Source organism: Terrapene carolina, unplaced genomic scaffold (genome assembly GCF_002925995.2).
Source record: "Terrapene carolina triunguis isolate 2854851 unplaced genomic scaffold, T_m_triunguis-2.0 Scaffold25, whole genome shotgun sequence".
In the NCBI taxonomy this organism is placed as follows: domain Eukaryota; kingdom Metazoa; phylum Chordata; order Testudines; family Emydidae; genus Terrapene; species Terrapene triunguis.
This window is the reverse complement of record NW_020664376.1, coordinates 5,304,897-5,327,774: the sequence shown is the minus strand read 5'-3', so window position 1 is coordinate 5,327,774 and position 22,878 is coordinate 5,304,897. Positions and strand designations below refer to the sequence as shown.

General features: G+C 40.4%; 2 protein-coding genes across 2 annotated transcripts in view; both read left to right on the top strand.

The window, feature by feature from the left end:
* Nucleotides 1–381: 381 nt before the first annotated feature.
* LOC113406325 (dehydrogenase/reductase SDR family member on chromosome X-like) overlaps nt 382–22,878 on the top strand; it is a 219,145-nt gene continuing 196,648 nt past the window's right edge. The window contains exon 1 of the mRNA XM_026650524.2: nt 382–660. Coding sequence (XP_026506309.1) covers nt 549–660 — 112 coding nt within the window. The 5' untranslated portion in view covers nt 382–548. The remainder of the gene's footprint in view (nt 661–22,878) is intronic.
* Nucleotides 600–10,080, top strand: LOC113406313 (zinc finger BED domain-containing protein 1). Its single transcript, XM_026650479.1, has 2 exons — nt 600–660; nt 7,547–10,080. The coding sequence occupies exon 2, from the start codon at nt 7,598–7,600 to the stop codon at nt 9,683–9,685; it is 2,088 nt and encodes a 695-aa protein (XP_026506264.1). The 5' UTR covers nt 600–660; nt 7,547–7,597; the 3' UTR covers nt 9,686–10,080.

Below are 22,878 nucleotides of genomic sequence, written 5' to 3'. Positions count from 1 at the left end.
CAGTTTATAATGTAAGGGCAGCCGACCCTGGCCTCATTTTCCTGGCTGTGGGGGCCCAGGATCAGAGCTCTCTTTCAGGAGGCACCCACAGGGCCCCATTACTTTCCAGCTGCTCAGTTCTCCAGCCTGACTCTTCAGCAAATTCAAAACCAACCCGGTCCCGGCCAGCTGGCCCCTGCAACTCCCGCCTCCCTGGCAGCTAGTGCAGCCCTGGCAGCATCTCTCCCCAACTACGGTGGCAGCGTCCCCCGATCCCGCTCCTCCACCAGCCCGCTCGGCGCCTAGGGCGCCCCTGGAGGCATGGGGTTCAGGGGCCGCTCTCCCCTTCCCCCGCCCTGACGTGGTGTGGCCGTGCACATGCCCAGAAGGAGCGGCGGAGCGTCCGGGCCGTGCAGCCTGTGACAGCGGCGGCGCTTTCCCTTCCGCTGGGTGTGGGCTCTGCAGCAGCGCCGCGCCCGCCCAGCCCGGGAGCGGGGACACACACACAGACAGAGGCGCGCCGGGGCCCCGTCCCCGCTTCTCCCCGCGCCGAGGGGCGGGAGGCAGCCATGTCGCTATTGTCTCGGGCGCTGCCCGCGCTGCGGCTCTATTGCATCGGCCTCGCCGTCGCCCTGCACCAGCTGCTGCGCCGCCTCCGCCCCGGCGGGCCCCCCGCGCCAGGTGAGAGCATCGCCCCCCGCTGCTGCCCAGCGGCGGTCGGGGCCGCCCCGTGCGGGGCGCTGCTGGCAGGCCCGGGGAGCCGTGCAATGGCACCGGGCGCAGCCCGCCTGTGGTCCGCCGGGCACTGAGCCCGCTTTCCTAACGGGGCAGGGGGGAAAACAGGAGGCCGGCGGCCGCTCCCTCTTTGTAGCCTCCCCTTCCTCCCCCACCCGGGCCCCACTCTCCCCGCGGGGGCTGGGGCGTGTGCCGTGACCTTGGCCCCTGCGCACAGCGAGGGTCTGCAGCGCCACCCCCAAGGAGCGTCCCCGGGCTCCGGCGTGTGCGCAGCCTGCCCTCCGGCCGCACCGGGGGCTCCCCTCCCCGGGCTGCTCCGCTCCCTGCCAGAGCTGCAGTACCACAGGGCCTGGCCCTGGCGCTCCTCCCCCGTGAGCTGCACACGCTGCGGCTGCTGCGCCGGGCCACGGAGCTGCGCGCTCCAGCCTCCCCTCGGCCCGCTGCGCTGGCGCCCTCCGCACGCGCCTGGCTGCTGGGCTGGGTCCTTTCCCCTGCTGGCTTTGCAGGCGGTTCGTGGGCTTGAGCCTGCCCGTTTAGTGCTGGCATACTCAGTTACTGGGGAGACACCTGCACACGCCCCCTCGCTGCTTTAACTGCACTCGTTCCCGTACTAGACGCATAGTCCCCGTCCCCCCGCGTTATTGCACTTGCCCCAGGCCGCTGCGTTAGGCCCTTGCATACCTCTCTGCTGCTGGACCTGAGTGGCGTTGTGGTTAAGTTGCTGAACGGACCCCGGAAAGCTGAGTTCAGTTCCCCGCATTGCCTCAGATTCAGGCGTGATTTTTGTTCTGTTTGTGCCTCAGGTCCCAGCCTCACGTGGGTGTTGATCAGTGTTTGTGATGTGCTCAGATACTGTGGTGATAAACCTATAAGAAATCACCAGTTCCCCTCGCTTCTCCTGCTGAACAAGAACCTGCTGCTTTGCCTGGCTACCTTCCTCTGTCCTGATCCTGTGCCTAGACCCCTCCCTGTTCTCCTTGCCTGCTTTTGAATTCTGCCACTCAAGTAAATTCCTCCATCTCTGCTAAACTTGGACACTGGACTTTATTCTTCCACACTCCTGGCCACTTGATTACATCCTCTCTAAAATCATTCTTCCAGTATTGACAGTGGCGAACTTCTTCACTGAATCCGACTCTCATAGACTGCTAGTCTTTTCTTCCCACCCAGCCATTGGTGGGAGTGTTGGTGTACACATTTTATATGCTGAATATATATTGTCATTAATTGCCAGCATTTAAGGTGACAATTCAATGGCATTCAGTTTGCTCTATGGAGCTTTTAGTTTAGCTCCTTTTCTGACAGTTTTGTGTTACATTTTTAAATGATTTTTGTAGTCAACAGAAAACTTAATGATGTTCTGTTTCCCCACATTAGGTGTCTATGAAGGAAACTTGAGGTTTCCAAAAACGATTAATCTGGGAATCTCTTCAGGCCAGACATCAACACAATAGGAATCTTATATTTAACAGGATACTGATTTTTAAAAACACTTTTGAATTTGTTGGTGCTTCTAACAGCTCCCTGCAACTTGGGAAGGCCTGAAAACCATGTAATGAGTGACAGCATCACTGCACCTCACTAGTTTGGTTCTGTTTATTTTCACTGACTAGCTTCAAATGTGGCTCTTATGGAGGTGATGGTGGTTTTAACCAGAATAACACCAAAAATGCAGGTATAGGTATGCAGTTCAGTGAGATTATTTAAAATATGAGGCCCAAATCAACTTATTGTATAGTTGAGGTACTAGGGAGGAGAGAAAATAAATTTGTGTGTCAACCATTAATTTTTGTAAAATTAATGCAAAGACTGGACAGCACAGATTTCCACACATGGGTTCATTGGGTAATGTTTCTTCCATACTAATAATTCTAATGCAGATTTGAGTTTTGCTTTCTCATTCTCAAAAACATATAACATGCCAAAAAGAAAAAAAAGCAGATGTGTGCCTACAGTTTTATGTCAGCTGAGCATTCTTCTAGCATTAGTTTTTCTTGGCAGGGTAAAGTTGTGGATTATGCCTAGAGTGTGTAACGCTTTCAAAATAATTTAGAACTGAACAGAAATATTATGACAAAGATTGACCCAAACATTTTATTTTATTGTAATCTTAAATATAATTAACAAATCAAAAAATATCAAGAATGTATTTGGAACAGTGTGATTAAAAAACAAACCAACTTGTGAACAGGGGTATTTTGATATGGATGTTAGGCTAGTCTAGGTAAGATTTCAAAGTAGTGATCATAGTATGACAAAAACAACACTTTAAAATGTGAAAGTAATTACATGTGTTTTAGAATGGACATAGTTAATCTTGGATCAGTAATCTGCTACTTCTATTGGAATAAAGAAGCAACAATTGTGTCAAGAAGTTAGTGAACTAAAAATATTTTAAAATACAGAAGTTGAAAGCTTTTTCTAACCCTTGTAGTCCTCAATTCTTAAAAAGATATGATTACTGGAATAAAAGGTGCATAAATCAGGTATCAATTGCCTCATCATGAGAGACATTTAAAAAAAACATTGGGGGGAATATGGTAGAGCCGAAGATTTGTCGTTTAGCTCCTCAAGTCTACATGTTCTGGAATTTGGACCTCAAACCTACTGGACCTCATCTACACTGGCAAGCCACATAGCCATAATTCAGCATAGGTGCAGCTCCATAGTGGAAGCTATATTATAGAAAGCCGTCTGGCATCCAGTGATTGATCTGCCCTGTGTTGAATTAAGGGTCTGAAGTCCACTAGTGTAGCTGTAGCCCTTATATCTTCAGAAGCTGCATTCATTTAAAAAAAAGCTTGTTATACTATTTCACAGAAATATTCAGGAGCTGCAGTCTAAAGTAAACTAAATTAAATTAGTCCTCTTTTCCTGAATTAATCAAGGTTGTATGCTGTTTTCACTACACAACTTAACTTGTCTTTCTAAAAACTGACTCCTCTCCTACTACATCCTGCTAATATTTGTCTAATTTTACAGATATTGTTTAGGCTGGTGTGTATGGAAAGGACAGTTTGAACTGTACAAATGAGGCAGCTCGGGGGGCAAAATATATTGCAGTAGTTGTTTTGATTTGTGAACTGAAAACGCAAATCTGTAAATATATAACATGAAGGTGCAAATTTCACAGCATTCCAGGGTAGGAATATCAGGAAGTTTGCTGCAGACTCTGAAACTGAAACACAGAAGGAGGAATTTCAATGTAGGTTGTGAATTTAATGTAGACTTCACAATTAAGTGCAGTGCTGGAAAGTAAAGGAGGAAGAGGAATTATATAAATTATTATTTAAACATTTCTCAATACTAATTGTATAAAATAGTATAATTAAAGATCAGTATGGTAATATATATCTGTTAGTGCTGTGTGTACCAAGATAATTATCTATTCAAATAGATACTATTGCATGCATATTCTTCTCCCACTGCTTAACTTTAATAATTAAAATAAATGCTCGTACTGATATCTTAATGTAAGGTGTGACCTTGCCTCAAAATCAAGTTTTAGAAACAAAAATCTAATCAGTGAATTTACAAAAGATGAGCTAGCTAATTGTGACACCAGGAAGTTAATACAGGAAATGTGGTTGCAGCCCATTGAGAGTCATCTCATTTTTTTTTATCTTTTTAAAATCATGCTATCTCTGACACTAATTGTTTCACAGAGTAGGATTTTCTGTGATCATGTTGAAGAGTTGTCAGAAAATTTTTGTTTTTTCTCATGCTGCATTTGATCTTCTATTGCATAAATCATTTCATTGAAATTTGGCTTCAGACATACTCGATGCTGCATGTTTTGTACTTGTGGAGAAGACTTGTTAATGTTTATATTTGGTACTTGAGAGATGTAGAAAGTGACTTAGAACTGAGTGCTAATATTACTCATTCATGTTTTTAAAAGCATCTTTTAACCTGAGATAGACTTTAAATGTGCCCAATTTTCTCTTTCTAATTAATCTAAATGAAATTATTTTCTTCTGGCTTTCGCTATAATTTTCAAAACATTCAAAACTATTAATAATAGAGAGCTTGGGTCCCCTCTGTTTTGATTCAAGTATTAATAATATCTTTTATTTCATATGGAGAAAGTATTATAATAGATTAAGGATACTGTACTTCCTGTCTTAATTATGTTTCCCAGTTGTTAAAATTGTTTCACTCCAGAGACAGTTTGTGATCCATTGCTGGTGAAGTGATTTACATATATGAGAGGAATAATATCTGGGATCCATCAAGATGAAAGGAACTATATATATTGTACATGTAAGATATTATTAAATTATACCCAGAAAAAGGCTACATTTAAAAGAGAGCAATTTAGATTGCAAAGTTATGTGTGGTTCAGTGTTATAATTAAGGTGATGGTATGCTGATGTATCTTTAACTGTGGCAATGCTACGGTGTACCACTCTAGTTAAATGTTGACTCTATATACAAATGATAGAAAAGATCTTACAGTCATAAAATCAGGTGGAGTGAGCCTGGGACACTCATTCACTGTGAATGAACTTGTGTTTTCTTGTTCTATGACAGGACCTGTATGTTGTAGAATTTCCCTCCTTAATTTTAAATATTAAAGGCACACCACCTGTTTTATTACTCGACTTCCTCTTTGCTTCCAGGAACCTCTGTGTTACAGTAAGGGATATTCTGGGATAAAATGAAATTTGTTGAGTCTGTATGTGTCCCAGAAACCCTGTGACATGGCTTGAAATAGAGGTATCTGAAAGCAATAACAGCAAATACTGATATGGTACATCATGCCAGTGCATAATATGAAGCTATTAAAACCATCATCTGTAACATTATACTGTATATACCTCTCCTTTTAAGTTATACTGTCATACTATGAGAATGCATAACATGGAGTTGTTAATATGGATCTTTGGAATGATACAGCATAACCATGTTGGGTCAGTAATTCATATTGATGACTGAAGCACTGAAATTAGTCATAGCAAAGGACATACCAGTATTCAGAGCACATTTTTAAAAACAGAATAGTTTTACCTCCTGATGCAGAATCTTCAGATGTAAATATTTAAAGAAATCAACCAAACCAAAAAATCTGCAACTCCTCCTCATCTTTAACCTTCAATAATCTTGTCTTAATATTTTATTAAAGGTTTCAGAGTAGCAGCCGTGTTAGTCTGTATCCGCAAAAAGAACAGGAGTACTTGTGGCACCTTAGAGACTAACAAATTTATTAGAGCATAAGCTTTCGTGGGCTACAACCCACTTATATATATATATATATATATATATATGCATCCGACGAAGTGGGTTGTAGCCCACGAAAGCTTATGCTCTAATAAATTTGTTAGTCTCTAAGGTGCCACAAGTACTCCTGTTCTTTTATTTTATTAAAAAACCCCAAAATATTAAAAAATAACTAGAATAGTTAAAAGGAACAGAAGTCCCTTACTCCATAGTGTAAGCCCACAGGAGCAACTGCACTGAAAAGATACACACACACAAACATTCCCGCAGGTCTGCACCAATGTCATGAAAAGCCTACTGGCTTGTCTTATTCACCCAGGGCTTTCTTTTTCTGTTTCCTGGCATGGTGCTGCCACTGACAGGGAATGATGGGGACATGTCCTCTTCCCCCAACTTACTGATTTGTTGACGTCCCATTCTCAATAGAATGCATCATGAACGTATTCTCAACTCTGGTCCTCTCAAATTTTTGTATGTGCCTGCACCACTGTTCCCTGATGGCTCCTTTCCCCTCTCCTTACTGATCTTTGTTACCCACTTACTGGGCATTTCAAGAATGGGGCTGTTTGTTGTTCTGAGGGTCTGTTGGCAATGGTCTGGCTAGATTGCAGCCATGGTAGAGGTAGACAAAGCAACATCTACACATGCAGTCTTAGCCATGTGTAGTGGTGCACTGGTGCAGAGAAATGAGCTCTGGCAGGTAGTTGCTTGAAGGGAGACTGGTGGCTTTATACTTTTCTGGCAAAAATATTTTGCCCCATGCAAATCTGTAGGTATAATTTTCTGGAGCACACTCTGTAGAAAACTCTTACGTTTATTCTTCTGAACACCTAAAAAGAATGTTCAAACTGACATATTTCAATGCATTGATAAAAGTTCCCCTGCCTGCCTCTCTTCCTGCAATTATAAGGTGCTGATATTCCAGGAGCCAAGAGCTCTGAACATTAATTCCACAAAGAGGCAGGCAGGAAGGTCCTCAAATGTATATTGTTGCTCTGCATGAAGGCTTTGATCCTACTTTAACTGAATCCAGTTGGAAAATGTCCTTTGATTTCAGCAGAGCAGGATCACTTCCATAGTTGTAATGTACAACTTAAAAAATTAATCTCTAACAAAGTCAAACCAATTTAATAAAATTTGTTTCAGCACAAACAAACATTTGTTCCTTGTGTAACAAATTTCTGCTGAAACAGCAGAAACAGCAGAATTCAATAATTCTTGTGCAAAGGGATGTTGACTCAACCTTAAGTATAATTTCAGGATAGGGAACTACTATAACAAATGTCTAATGTACGTGGCAATAACGTTCTTAAACTCTACAGTGATTGTTACACTTTCTCTACCAAGAATTTTCATGTTACTCAAGAAACTCAGTTTTTCTTGGTTGTACTAGTTCAGTCACAGCATCGGTTCACATATTAAAACACTTTTATTTTTGACATTCTAATGGGTCTTCCTATAGTCACACTTCCTGTAAACTTCATCTTTAAATTTTCAAATGTAATTAGTAAGGTAGGTTTCTTGGTGTATTCACAGAAGCACTGATTTCACATAGTTGAGTGTGCTGGACGTGTGCTTTCTCATTGTATCTTTATCTTACTGCCTTTATCAGGTACTCATTAATGAGTGAAGGATCAAAAGGTGGGACGGTGGCCAAGAAGCAATGGAGAATAAAAGCTTAGAAGGCTCGCCATCAGATCTAAAGTTAGTGGCTCATCCAAGAGCAAAGAGTAAAGTATGGAAGTACTTTGGGTTTGATACTAATGCAGAAGGATGCATATTACAGTGGAAGAAAATCTATTGTCGCATCTGCATGGCCCAAATTGCCTATTCAGGAAACACGTCCAACCTTTCATACCACCTTGAGAAAAATCATCCTGATGAGTTCTGCGAATTTGTGAAAAGTAACACTGAGCAAATGAGGGAAGCGTTTGCTACTGCATTTTCAAAACTGAAGCCAGAATCATCACAGCAGGTTGTTCAAGACACTTTAATTATGAAGACCAGCCACAATTATGAAAACAAAAAGCATCAAGAATTGACTTCTGCTGTGATTAGCCTAATTTGTGAGGGCATGTATCCTTCCTCTATTGTTGATGAACCCACATTCAAGGCACTTTTGAGAACAGCTGATCCTAGATATGAACTTCCTAGCAGGAAATATTTCTGCACAAAAGCAATTCCTGAAAAATACAATGCTATTAGAGAAATTGTGTTAAAAGAACTTACTGAAATTCTATGGTGTGGCATATCCACTGACATGTGGAGAAGTGAAAACCAGAATAGATCGTATGTAACACTTGCAGTTCATTTTCTGAACAGTAGCCCTTCTAACTGTCTGGCTGTTAACTCCCGGTGTTTAAAAACGTTTGAAGTGCCAGAGGAAAATACTGCAGAAACTATTACACGAGTCCTTTATGAAATCTTTATTGAATGGGGGATCAATACAAAAGTCTTTGGTGCTACAACAGATTATGGTAAAGACATTGTGAAAGCTTGCTCTCTCCTAGATATTCCAGTACAAATGCCTTGTTTGGGGCAGACTTTTAATGCAGGAATACAACAAGCTTTTCAGCTTCCCAAACTGTGCAGCCTTCTTGCCAGGTGCCGAAAACTGGTGGAATATTTTCAGCAGTCCACGGTCGCAATGTACATGTTAAGTGAGAAGCAGAAGCAACAAAATATTCTGCACTGTATGCTTGTAAGTGATCGTGTTTCCTGGTGGGGAAGCACACTTGCCATGTTGCAACGTCTTAAAGAACAGCAGTTTGTAATTGCAGCAGTTCTTGTGGAGGACAGCAATAACCACCATCTGATGCTGGAAGCCAGCGAATGGAATACAATTGAAGGCCTGGTGGACCTACTTCAGCCCTTTAAACAGGTTGCTGAGATGATGTCTGCTTCAAAATATCCAACAATAAGTATGGTGAAACCCCTCCTCCACATGCTTCTAAATACCACGTTGAACATCAAAGAGAATGATTTGAAAGAAATTAGCATGGCCAAGGAAGTGATAGCCAAAGAGTTATCAACAACATACCAGCATACACCTGAGATAGACATGTTTCTCAATGTTGCAACTTTTCTGGACCCTAGGTACAAAAAACTACCTTTCCTTTCAGCATTTGAACGGCAACAGGTAGAAAACAGAGTGGTGGAGGAAGCAAAAAGCCTTTTGGAAAAAGTAAAAGAAAACACTTTCAGGCCTGAAGAAAAGTTCTTTACAGTGTCAGAAGAGCCACCTGTGAAAAAAATAATCATCTCCTCTACCCCTCCCCCTACCAGCGCAATCAATAATATGCTTGCGGAAATCTTTTGCCAGACAGGAGGGGTGGAAGACCAAGAGGAATGGCATGCTCAGATTGTTGAGGAATTGAGCAACTTTAAGTCACAAAAGGTTCTTGGTCTAAATGAAGACCCACTTAAGTGGTGGTCTGACAGACTAGCATTATTTCCTGTTTTACCAAAGGTACTTCAGAAATATTGGTGTATTCTTGCCACAAGAGTCTTCCCTGAACGCCTTTTTGGTTCCTCTGCTAATGTTGTAAGTGCTAAGAGAAACCGGTTAGCCCCAGCTCATGTTGATGAGCAGATCTTTTTGTATGAAAACACTCGCAATGTGTCTGAAGCAGAACCAGAAGATGAGGATGAAGGCGAGTGGGGCTTGGAACAGGAACAGATTTTTAATTTAAATGACACAGTAAATGTAAGCAGCAATTTCTTTAATATCCGAGACAGTGGGTTCATTTAACAGGAATACTATGGTACATTAAATAACAAAGAAAAGGTATTTGTCTTAAGTTACCAAAATTATTCTGTTTGATGCTATGAATACTGTAAATATTGAACAAGTGTAACAGACTTGGTTTAAGCTTCTATTGTATATGTCTTGCCCACTATCTTAAAACATGAATAACTTGTGATTATACAGCACTGAAATGAACAAGGAAGTAATTCTGCAAAGACCACGACTCCTGACTCTGGCCCCAATTTCAGGAAAGCACTTATGTATGTGTTTAATTCCCATGTACTTCAGTGGGTCTTAAATATGCTTAAGTGCTTTCTGCAATAGGAATGTTTTTCTGAATTTGAACCCTAAACAGAGAAGTTTTAAAGATGTACAAATCCACTTCTGAAGCCAACATGGGTTAGGATTTCAAAGTTTAATTTCCTAAATTTAAGGCTGATTTTAAAATCCATAAGTCAGATCTTTAGAGACTCTTACAAAAATATTAGGAAGAAACTAGACAATAAATAAATTTGAGCCTGATTTTTTTTCACTACCTCATACTTTTGGCCTCGTCTACACTACAAGTTCTACTGGTATAACTACATCAATTAGGGGTGTGATTTTTTGTATTGACATACAGGTATAGGCCCTAGTGTGGATGCAGTTATACTGATATAGCTTTTTTGCTTCCCAAACCACAATAAGCTATATTGGTATAAGCACTTTTATGCCAGTATAACTGCATCCACACTGGGGGACATTTTGTCACTTAGTCATACTAGTATAGTTAAAGTGGTAAAACTTTCTACTGTAGACAAGCCCTGATGTCACCCCTTACATTTATACTAAGTAGGTGGAAATCACAACCACATCAGAATTGTGGCATTTTACATTCACTTCGTGTGAGTCTAAGTCAGTGGTTCTCAAACTTTTGTACTGGGGACCCCTTTCACACAGCAAGCCTCTGAGTGCGATCCTCCTTATAAATTAAAAACACGTTTAAATATATTTAATGCCATTATAAATGCTGAAGGCAAAGCAAGGTTTGGAGTGGAGGCTGACAGCTCACGACCCCCCAGGAAATAAACTCGCGACCCCCTGAGGGGTCATGATCCCCAGTTTGAGAACCCTTAGTCTAAGTGGTGGCTACACAAGGTGCAAAGCAGCAAAGAATCAGGCCCTGAAGGATGGGGGAAGTAGGGAGATTGGAAAATGGCAAGGACCATATTTGTTTTTATACAAAATTGTTTTAATTTAAATTGGGACTTTGACCAGGGAGTTAGAAAGATCTTTGGTAGAAAAAGCCTTTCAAAAAAGTAAACTTTAATTTTGTGTAAATGTATTTAAGCAGGGAAAAAAACCCTCACACAAGTTGTTAGACTTAGATAATGTTTCCTGTTATGTCAGCACTTACAAACTTCCTTTTCCCCTTCTTCCCTTTAGAGTCAGTTTGTAGAGGGCTTTGGTCTGGCCCACCTCAATACTAGTTCTGATTAATCGTTATGTGTACTGCAGTAGCTCCCCCTGTGTCTCTATGCCTAAATATTTTAAGTCTTTTTGAGTACTTAGCAAAATAAAATAATAAAATGCATCTCTTAGGAAGAGCTACGTGTCTAAAACAAGCCTATAGTCCACTTTTTGGCTAGAGTGAGGAGGCAGCCAGCATATTTTGCTTATGCACAGGGGGATTTTTGTAATTACCATATTATAGGCAAAGTTTTTTTTCTTTTTTTCATTTCCCAGTTGGAAACGTTCTGGAAATATCGCTCTTACCGACTAGAATACAAATTCTCATTAGTCTACAACAAGGATTGGCAACCTTTGGCATGCGGCTCACCAGGGTAAGCACCCTGGCGGGCCGGGCTGGTTTGTTTACTTGCCGCGTCCGCATGTTCGGCCGATCGCGGCTCCCACTGGCCGCGGTTCGCCACTCCAGGCCAAAGGGGGTGGCGGGAAGCGGAAGCCAGCACATCCCTCGGCCCGCGCCACTTCCCGCAGCTGCCATTGGCCTGGAGCGGTGAACCTCGGCCAGTGGGAGACGCGATCGGCCAAACCTGCGGACGTGGCAGGTAAACAAACCGGCCTGGCCCACCAGGGTGCTTACCCTGGGGAGCCGCGTGCCAAAGGTTGCTGATCCCTGGTCTACAATGTAGCATGAAGGTATAAGTGGGATGCCCCCTGAAAGTCTGTGGATCATGTGATCTTGGAAATCATTCAGTTGTTGCAGAGATCAGAGACATTCACTCTGTTGTATTAGTCTCACTTACTATGCTATAAAATGCATGTGTACATATAGCACTCAGATACTGTGATGATGGACAGCAGTATAAAATGCTAACACAGAACATGTATATGTGTGTGTCTGTGATTGTCTTATGCAACACTGATTTTGGAGAGATGTCCACCAGAGACTGCTCAGTGTATTATTATGGGATGACTATTTGGAATTCATAATCATAGATGCATGGTTTTATAAAGGGGCTGGTCAAAAGTAACACAGAAGTGAGATTTACAGTGATATTTAATATGCTGTTTCACTTGTACTCTCAAGCTGTATAATGTTTACATTTTGTTTTTATAGTTCTCACCAACCGATGCACAGTATGATCATTTGGCAGTAGGTGGGGAGTGGGATTAGAATCATGAAACAAATCAAATGGTGTAAATTATCCGGCAGGTTTTAGTTAATGAAAAATGACTGTAAATGGTGGTCTAACTTGTACAGACCTAGCATTCAGATGGCTCAATTCTTCACTACCCTGCATCTTGTGTAATTATTTATACTTCCAGAAAGTGCGTGTAAAATACACCATTCTGATGTGGTATCACTGTACATCCACTTTGCACAGATATACATGACTACGGAACGTGCGAGGCTGTAGGAGATTGGGCCCAGAGAATGTGCAAAACAAGTGTAGCTTACATGTGTAGGAAGCATAGCAGAATAATTAATTAACTGGAGGGAGGAAGTTAAAGCAGGCCTCTTAGCTGATTTTCCTTTTACCCCTGCTCAGTGTATAAGTTACACTTGTTTTGCACATTGATTGCCAAGCGGATGTAACTTACACTACCACATCAATTTTAAGAGTAACTTTTACCGCAATTTGTCACCTACTGAATTTGTCCCTAAAGGAGCTGAAGCTGTTAACATAGTGCTTAATTTGTGCCAGAGTTGAGCCCCAGCACCTCTGGGCTTGCCACATCAGGTATGAAAGTAAAAAAAAAAATTGCTTGAGACCTGGCACTTCTTTCATTAAAAACTAAGCACTGTGTTAACACCAGAGGTTTGAATCTCCTCTTACACTACTGTAATTAGGAGTAGCTTAACTGAAATCAGTGGAGTTACACCAATGTAAAAGGAAATCAGTCCCCCCCCCCACCCCCCAGGTCTGAATTCAGCTAATATGTTTTGGTATTCTCCCAATCCCTGTTTCCATGTGGACCGTCTGAAGGCTAAAATTATCATGCAGTGCAGCCTGTTTTCTCCCCAAATCGGTTTCACCAATACCAGTGCAATGCACTGTTCTGCTCCTTCAGGCCTTTTAATTTTTGGTATCCAAAATAAAATGGTAATTGGTTCAGTTGACATGTTTCGTTGTTCTAAGACAAAGCCATTGTTAGTCCTACCCATTGTCTGTGAGTTTTTATTTAATGTGCTAAGCTTGGAATATTGTTAAATAAACCAGAGAAATAAATTAGCTACTAATTTATTTGTCTGATGTGTGTTCATATCTTCAGCACTTTATGACATTGAACTCTCCATCACCAAGGCGAGGTTATATTTCAAGTTTTTCAAATTATGTATAACCCCTCTGTAACTTACTGAAGTATACTGTACAAATCTTTCTGGATACAAATATGTTGAGATCAATAATACCTCTCTTACTGAGAAGCTTAGACAATTTCTCTTGATAAGAATTACATGCAGTTTTCAGGCAACAGTACTGCCATGTGGGTGAGCCAAGTTGCAACACTGTCCAGCATGCTGCCACAACATGAGTAAACATGGTTCATTATTACCAGGGTGGGACTAGAGTTTGTTACTGAATTGTGCTATAGCCCTAGACTTTGAACTTATGTCTCTTAAATTCTATATGAACGTACAATCTGGAATTGTTTATATTTTGTGACACATGAAGAAATGGTGATGGGAGGGTGATGAGCCGGGATGCAACTTTGGATTTTGCTTCTTGTCTGGAAAATGATTTTATTTTTAACTTCCTTAAAATTAAATTTATGATAAAAGAATACACATTACCTTGAAACTGCACATCTAAATATCCTAAACTCAACATTAAGACTGCATGGTAGGGATCAGGATTAAGCACTGATAATTTAAGTGCTTTTGGGGACAACCCATTTTTAAACACGTGTTATGACCTAGAAGGGTACAGGGAACTATGAAGAACCCACAAGTTGAAAAGGTTTACATTTTTAGCAGAATATATTTGTTTCCTAGTTTTAAAAGTCCCACTTACAGATTAGAAAAAAAAATACTGTATATAAGATATAATAGAATTCCCCATTTTGAAAGTATGGAACACCTCTGGAACTGGTATTATTATTTTGTATTACTATAGGGCCTAGAGGGCTCAAGTAAAATTAGGGCCCCTCCCAAAACAAAGTAAGAGACATTCCCTGCCCCGGAAAGCTTAGAATTTAAATACTCTTTCAAGATAGTGGATCTTTGTAAGGGCAGCTACTGTAGTTTTTCTATTTAGCTTTTACATGTTTTACATTTAAAAAAAAGGTAGCTGCAGTGTATCTGGTGAAGGCGCTCTCTCCTGTTGGCATAATAAAATCACCTCCGCCAACTGCAGAACCTACGTCGGTGGGAGAAGCTGTCCTACTAACATAGTGCTGTGCACACAAACGCTTATATTGCTGTAACTTATGTTGCTCAGTGGATGGTTTATTCACACCCCTGAGCGACATATGTTATACTGACATAGGCTGTAGTGCAGACATAACCTTTGACTTGTTAGTGTCTCCTTCAACCATCTTGTGTTCATTAATATAATGACTGGAGCTATGAGATTTGCAGAGGAAAGTTTACGTCGTTTGACATCATATTATTATTTATGTGTATTCCTGTAGCATCTAGGGAACCCCTGTCATGGACCTGGACCCTACTGTGCAAGGTGCTGTACAAGTGGAACAAAGGTGGAAAAACTTGTATTGATATTTGTTTTGTAAAATACTTCTTTTGCAGACCTATGTTTTAGATCTAGTTTGACATAACTTCTTATGCTAGGAGGATAATGGTAACAGGGTGTCTGAATAATTTTAATGACTGAATCATAGAGATTTAGAAGACTTTAGTTCTAGATTAGAGATCATAAGTTTTCTCATCTCTTTAGAGAATGATTTAAAGGACAGTGCATTGTGACACTTTTTAAATAGGGATAACACGTGTTAAGGTATACCTGTACATGTTAAGTTATATGTGTACTGAAAAGAGAATAATATCCTTATGCAAGCTCCACATATTTTACTCCCTTCCTGCTATTCTTTCCATTTAATATTTTCTTTTCAGAGGATCATTCCTTTCTGAAGATCTTGTGATCTGGCTTGTCAAGTAACAAGGCTATATAAATATAGACCAAGCATGGTTTTTTTTGTTACATTGAGAAGGCTCAGTGCATCTGGCTCTCTTTCCTGGGATGGGTTTTTTTTCTTTTTGGTCAACTAAGATATAGTTTGGTGTCTCATCATACTTCCTCTGGATAACTGCTTTTCTGCTAAGGTTAAAATTTACTTTATGTGATGGAAATGGGGGAAATTATAAAATAGTTCCTCCTCTAATATAAATAATATTACTAGTGCATATTTTAAATTATTTTAAAGGTACAATGTCATCTTAAATATTTTATATTGAAAACACAGTTCTTTACCTGGAATACTAATAGCTACTTAGATTATTTTTAAAATTCTTTCAGTATTTATACATTCACTATGTTGTGGTTAGTTGACGTAAGTAAGCATTTGCTTCAGCATGGACAATAAAAATCAACTAAATAAACTTTGCTTTTGATTTAGGTCTTGTCATTTTCAGGCTCTCAGTGCTCATGTAATTGGATTACTAACACAACAGGGAATTTTAAAACAAAATGTCCACTGTAATTACAGAAATATGGAAATATTTCCATTGATCTTGGAGGTTTAAATACATGTTTTAAAAATCACTATGGGTGAAATATGAGTTGTCATAAATAGAAAGGAAACTAAAGAGATTTTTTTTCAAGCAAGGTTCATTCAGTCTCTGAAATGTCAAAGTGACGATTTTGAGCACAGTATTCCTGCTTCTCGTTCCTGTGTTTCCTTTTAGGATGTAATATCTTATCTCCCTGTCATATGTAAAGGTCAGTGTTCAGAAATGAGGACACTGCTTTCTGTAGCATTTCGGTGCGATAATCTGGCCTATTTTCTTTGTCTCTTTGAGAGGGCTAGCAAAGAACCTTGGGTATGTTATTTCCCATTGCTCTTCCAATCCTCTTTTATTTCCATTGAGGTTAATAGTCCAGATCTGCACTGCTTTGCATCTTGTGTAGTTATTTACATCTGTGCAAAGTAGATGCAAAACAGCACTGTTCTGATTAGGTAACAATTTTACACCCACTTTGCTCAAGTGCAAGGCCCTGATTCAAGAACATATTCTTAGTCTGGGGAATGGTGCTTAAGCATATGCATTTCAATGGGATGTAAGCATGTGCTTCAAGTTAAGGGGTGAGATTCTCATCCCTCCTTTAAGCCAGGTAAAATAGTGGTGTAAAGGGGCCCCAAAAGCCCTGTATCTGGCCTGGGCAGGATTACCCTGACACAAACACTGTGGGAAACAGATATAAGACTGTTACAAGTACCCTCTCGAAAGCCTTGGCATTGGGGCAGGATGTGGGTGTGTGCCTGGGCAGGGCTGCACCATGCAGTAATACTGAGATTCCAGCTAGAGCTGTAGCCCACTGGGACACTGTTGTAATTTAAGCCCCCTGTGCTATCTAAAGTAAGGTTGCCACCTGTCCAGGTTTTCCCAGGATCGTCCCTTTTTTGACATAGCTTCTTCTGGGGAATCTGTAAGGGTGATCAGTACACGCTGCCAGCCAGGAGCGACTCCAGGCACCAGCGCACCAAGCGAGTGCCAGGGGCGGCAAGCCGCGGGGGGCGGCCTGCCGGTCGCCGTGAGGGCGGCAGTCAGGCTGCCTTCGGCGGCATGCCTGCGGGAGGTCTGCTGGTCCTGTGGCTTCGGCGGCAATTCGGCGGCGGGTACGCCGAAGGCGCGGGACCAGCGGACCTCCCGCAGGCATGCCGCCAAATCTGCGGGACCGAGGACCGCCCGCAGGCGCGCCACCGAAGGCCGCCTGACTGCTGTGCTTGGGGCGGCAAAATACAGAGAGCCGCCCCTGCTGCCAGCTGTCCAGTTTTATGGGCTCAGGATCATCCTGCATGTCCTGTTTTTATTTTGTAGCTCAGAGCAGTCAAAGGGCTTGTCTACATGGTGAGGTAATACGCTTTACTGGGGTGTGATTTCTAAAGTGCACTAATGTGTTGCACATTGATTGGTCCTGTTGGTGCACTTAAACTAGTGCTCTTTGAAGGAGTACTATGTAAAAGCACACTAAAGAACATAGGGTCTACACAGACCAGTTAATGTGCAACGTGTTATGCACTTCAAAAATCACACTCCCATGGAATGTAATACCCCACCTTGTAAACAAGTGCCTTTATTACATGGTGGGCCTCTCCAGCCACTGTAGCAGAGTGCAGTGGTGGCTTAAAGCCACCATAATACATCTTCCCTCATGCCTACTCCAACTGGGCTATGAATTCTGTGCTGTACCTCTTAAAGGCACATCACAGAATCTCACCCAATGAGTTAATAAGCACATGCTCTAGTGCTTCCCTGTCCTGGGCCCAAATTACTACACAAGGTGCAAGGCCGTGGATAATCAGGCTCAGTACTGATAGTAGGAAACAAGACAACAGTAAATAAATTCGTAAACTTTACCATGTGGTAGGCAAGTTGATCTTTCTTCATACAATCGTTTTATGTTAAAATAATTTTTACAAGTACTCCTTAACCTGCCCTCTTGCTGAAGTCTCTCATCCAGAAACTTAGTTGGTGCTTGCATAATTGCTTTTATATTTTCGATTTCACATGACAGGCAGCTTTCTGTGGCACTTGAAGTGTAGACGCTACGTGGGTACTGTAACTTCCACTCTGCTCTGTACCATGACATTTACTATTTTGATGCATGATATTGCAAGCCTTTTGCTTGTAGCACTACCATGGATTTTAATACACGAAGGGTTTTCGGAACCAGGTTAGGCTAACCTTTTTTTAATTTTTAGTCATCCCTGGAGCTGGGGATAGGTGCTTTTAATTAAACATGAAATAAACCTGGTAAACGTATGTACTAACATTCTGAAGTGGAAAGTAAATACAAAATCCATAACTGTTGTAAATTACAAAAATGACTAGATATGTTACAGCTCCTTAATTTCCGCAGTTAATTTAGCACACTCAGAAGAATGTTATCTTAGTTGTGTATGTGTAACAGTAATTCCCTAGACTGCAAAATGTGTTTTTAAAAAAGTGTCCCCTATAATTAAGCAGCTTTACTAAGTTCATAATTTCATATTATGTAATTGGTCAAAATATTTCCTGTCTTGAACCAAAAATTCATTTTGTCATTTTATTTGATGGGTTGGTGCAATTCATTAAAAAAATACCACATCTTGCTTGTTTTTATTCTAACAAATATTATTATTGGGTTTTTGTTTGAATTCTATTTGTGAATATATCCTGATTGGTGGAAAATAGGATTGACAGTATTTTTTCTTGCTATATTTTTGAGAGTCAATGGTAGTGTTTATAACAATAACACTTTTACAAGGATAAGATGTCAGAAACATTCACTCCACAGACAGCTCTATTCCGTATCTTAAGCGAGATGGGCCAAATGGCCCATTTGCAAGCTCAATTTTTTTGTATTCACAATGCATCTGCACCTTAAATTAAAAAAGTTATATGTATTTTATTTTTAAAAAGCATAAATAAGAATTTCTAAACAATGGATAATTCTGTTTTGTGGGTGATTTAAATAGGCTACTAAGAATTCTTGTAAAGAAGTTTAGGCCCAATACTTAAATTCAGTAAACATATGATGTTACAAACCTAATGTAGAAGTAATTACAAAATAGTGTTGTTAATTAGAACAAAATGTGAAATTAAAAAGTCCAGTTTCTCTCTGTAAGCTGAGTGAAATGTAAAAACCAGCAAAAATATTGGAAGTAAAATTAGATTTTAAAAAGTTTCTTCAGTTTTCATAATATAAAGTGTTATAAGTGAGGAATTAAATCAAAACTTCTGTTTAAACAGTGATTGGTTTTAAGATTGTCTTGGGATGGGAACCCCATCAGCTTTTTTCCTGAGTTCTGTAGAGTTTTTTATAAAAATAATTTCGATCAACATGTAAGTGTCATGCTGTATGCTGACAGGGCATTAATACGTGCTTTTATATTTGCACGCTTAAATAGATTGGGCTTGCAGGAAGTGGTTAGTACTTCTAAAACACACTTTCATTCAGTCGTTACCACAATATGTTGTCTACTTGATCCCTTCTTTTGCCATGTTCTTGCTGCAAAATGCAAACTGGGTTCTCTCATTTTTTCCCCTCTGCAAATACACTGATTGTCACCTTAAAGTAGGAATGTTCCTGTTCAGAACACATTTATGTTTTTACTGGAAGACCACAATCTCAGTGCCTGATAGTGATGGCTTTAATGTTACACACACTGTGCCCATAAAACAGTCTGATATAATGTTTTTATTATTGAATAACTGGGATGTTTCTAAATACAGTAATTATGACCTAGCAATACAATATGCATACTTGACACTTTATAGATCAAAACATTATTTATGGGGTGCACTATTTTTCAGCATCTGTCATGTGTTAGGGCAGTGAGATTCATTTTATACAGTTGCTGATTGGTTGGCTTACCAAAGCTGTGTAATGACACTGGAAGCTTGTGTGGTAGAAAAATGTGTGAGCCATGGCTATTGTCACTGACTTTCATGTCAGTCATATGCTGCATCAGATGATTTTAAATGACTTTGCCTATCTCTAAAGTCTTGCTGCTCTTTTTCTTGCGACCAGCACTCTGGAACTATATGTAAATATTAAATTATCTGTTTTCCTCAGTCTCTGATGGTCTGGAATTTCAAATGGTGCCAAACAAATGATTGTATATGTATTCCTCATTTTATTGATACTGATGGTTACGAGTTGTATTTTAGCTTCTTTGGAACAGAAGTATAGTTTATTTTTAAATAACAAAATACCATTGGTGAAAAATGTAACAGATGAGTATATTCCATTTGTAATCTGTTCTTTGGTTTATGGAAACAAGCCTTCCAGGGAGCTTTTGAAGGAAAAGCATGTTTCTGAATGATGGATTCTTACACTGGTTCTCTGGTCTAGCAAACATTGAAAATCCTAGATCGCCCGCTAACTCACTATTGATGGCGAACCTGGGGAGTCTCAAGAGCGTAAATCACTGTATGTAAAAAGCCCAGTCTAAAGGATATGTGCATAACTCCTACTAAAGTAAATAAAAGTTGTGTGCATAAGAGCTGTAGGATTGTGAGGTTGTCATTAACTTGAAATCACAGTTTCCTTCCAGATCTGCTTGTTTCAGGTAGTATCTGAGTTGGTGTTTCCTAATTACACCAATTTTGCCTATCAGAAGAGAAACAGATTAACTACAAAACAAAACAGTTCTAGTATCTGCATACTTTTAGTGCACGTTAAATATTAGACATCATTCTTCTCTACCTTGCACCTCGGGTAGATGGTTACAGGTTTTAATCAAATACTGCCAAATCAGAGTGCTATCTTTTATACAGGCATGTTGCACAAGTGTAAATGACTACCAAGGGTATCAATGTTAGTGGTGAATCAGGCCCTGTGTTTAAAAGCTTGTGTACTTTTCACCTTAGAAACGCAGGTAACCGTTTTCTTCCTGACAATTAATTTATGAATAGGGAAGATGGCTGTGTCACTGAAGTAAGATTAAAACCAGCCACTGTGGAAAAAAACCCTTGAAGCTCTAATTCATTTGATATCTAGATTTGTTTGCATATTCTTATTTACAAAAATGTTTCTATACAACATTGCATACGCACTAATATTTCTGCCTTAAGAAAACTGACCTGAGTGAGCCTGTTAATTAGTATTATTTGCTAAGTGAAAATGTATTTACAATAAAAAAACCCCAAACAACTGGGCTCAATTATTATTTTAGTGATATTAGCACCGATAAGCCCCAGGTCAGATCAGAGCACCACTGCAATAGGCACTGTACGGCCACACAGTAAGAGAGAGTCCATGAAGAGCTTGCACTTTAAATAGACAAGACAGACAGAGGGTGAAAGGGGAAAGAGATGCAGAGAAGTGAGGGGAAACAGAGGCACAGAGAGGTGAAGTGATGTATCCAAAGTCACATAGTAGGTCCATGGCAGAGCCAGAAATAGAACCACCACAAAGACAAAATATCACTAGACTACAGCTGCCTCTCATGACCAACTAATCGTGATAGCCTCTCAGTCTAACCAACTTTCCGATGCGATAACTTGCATACTTCATCTGTACAATAGCAGAAATCATTAGGCATTTTGGGTGCTATTGAAAAGTGTTATCAGGGCACATGCACAGGACTGTACTGGTTCTTTCATTTATTGAGAATTGTATTTCCTCTACTGCTTTCAAAGGGGCCTTTCTGAATCTTGTGTATGTACCTGTGTTACTGTGCACATGTATAGTAAGGAAGTAGACAGAACAAGCTTCATTGACAAGTTTGTGTACGGTATTGTTTTCTGACTACAGTACATTAGTCATGAATGCCAGAGTGAAGAAAAATCACTGGTGGGTAAAAATTCTGGCGCAAATGAGTACAGATGAAGTTAGTATGCTATTTCTAGATTTTTTTATTTGAGCTCTGCAATTTTCCATCCCTCTTTCCCTGAAAAAGCTGCTTCTCTTGTTAACATATTTGCTATTGAAACAATATGGAAATACCTGAGCTATTGAGGAAATAATTCAGTTTTTCATGGTCTACAAGTCAGAAATTCAAATTTACTGTATATATTTATCTAAAGATTTTTACACTTGCTGATTAAATGTGTATGAGTTAGGGCTGATATTTATTACCAGGCACAACTAATGAATGTAGTGTTGACAATTCTGCTAGTACGTTTTTAGGTGTCTGCTGAGAGGAAAAAAATAGTGTATCTGAGCTAGCATAAGAACATAGGAGGAGTTCCTTTGGTGAATCAGATCAGGCATCCTGCCCTCAGAAGTGGTAAAAAAGTGAAAGAAAGTTTTAAAAAAGAACAAAAAAAACCAAACCAACTCCCCCAGCCTCTCCCCCTGTAATTAACCCCTCTGGAAACATGCTGGAAACTCTGCCAAAGTTTGCTGACATTTTAAACAAGACTTTTTTTTTTTTAAATGCAAGTTGACAAAAAAATATTAACTATTGAGTAAATTTTAATCTTTAGTTTTACATATGCTTTCGTAGTTCTTTGTGCAAAATTAGGCTTTGTGAGGATCTGCATTAGGGTTGATGGGAGATTCTTCCCTAGCTCAGAGCCTCTGAGGTATATTAGCAGCCACAGCATGGTATGCTCCCTTTGAGAGGAGTTGCTTAATTTGTACTGCAGACCTTTGGCTATGCTCCTGGCCTATCTCCAAGCCCTTATTTCTCTTGGTTTGTTTGCAGTCTTTGGAAGTGCAGCGGTGCTTATTCAGAAGGCTGTCCATGCAAATGGAAGAGGTAGCGAGTGCCTAATACGGTGGTTAGGAACTCTAGTTTTTCATTAGAACTTGTGCAACTAAATCATTAATTTGTTTCAGAGCTCAGGATTACACCCATTGTGGGCAAGCAAGCCTCAATCCTATCTTTCTTGTCCTATGCCAGTGGCGCATGCTGATGCAGGGCCGCCCTGCCAGACAGTACAGTGCAGTGAATGGTGCAGACAAAAATAAAGCTGGTCCTGTCCTCCTTGCAGCACTCCCTCCTGTAGCTGCTGCTTTCCCCGTGCAGTACCTTCCAGTTATATCCTCTCCTCTCCACCCAGGTGTTCTCCTTCCTCAACATTGGGTGAATCACCTCTATTCCCGTGATTTGCCCAAGCCTGATCAGATTTTCCCCTC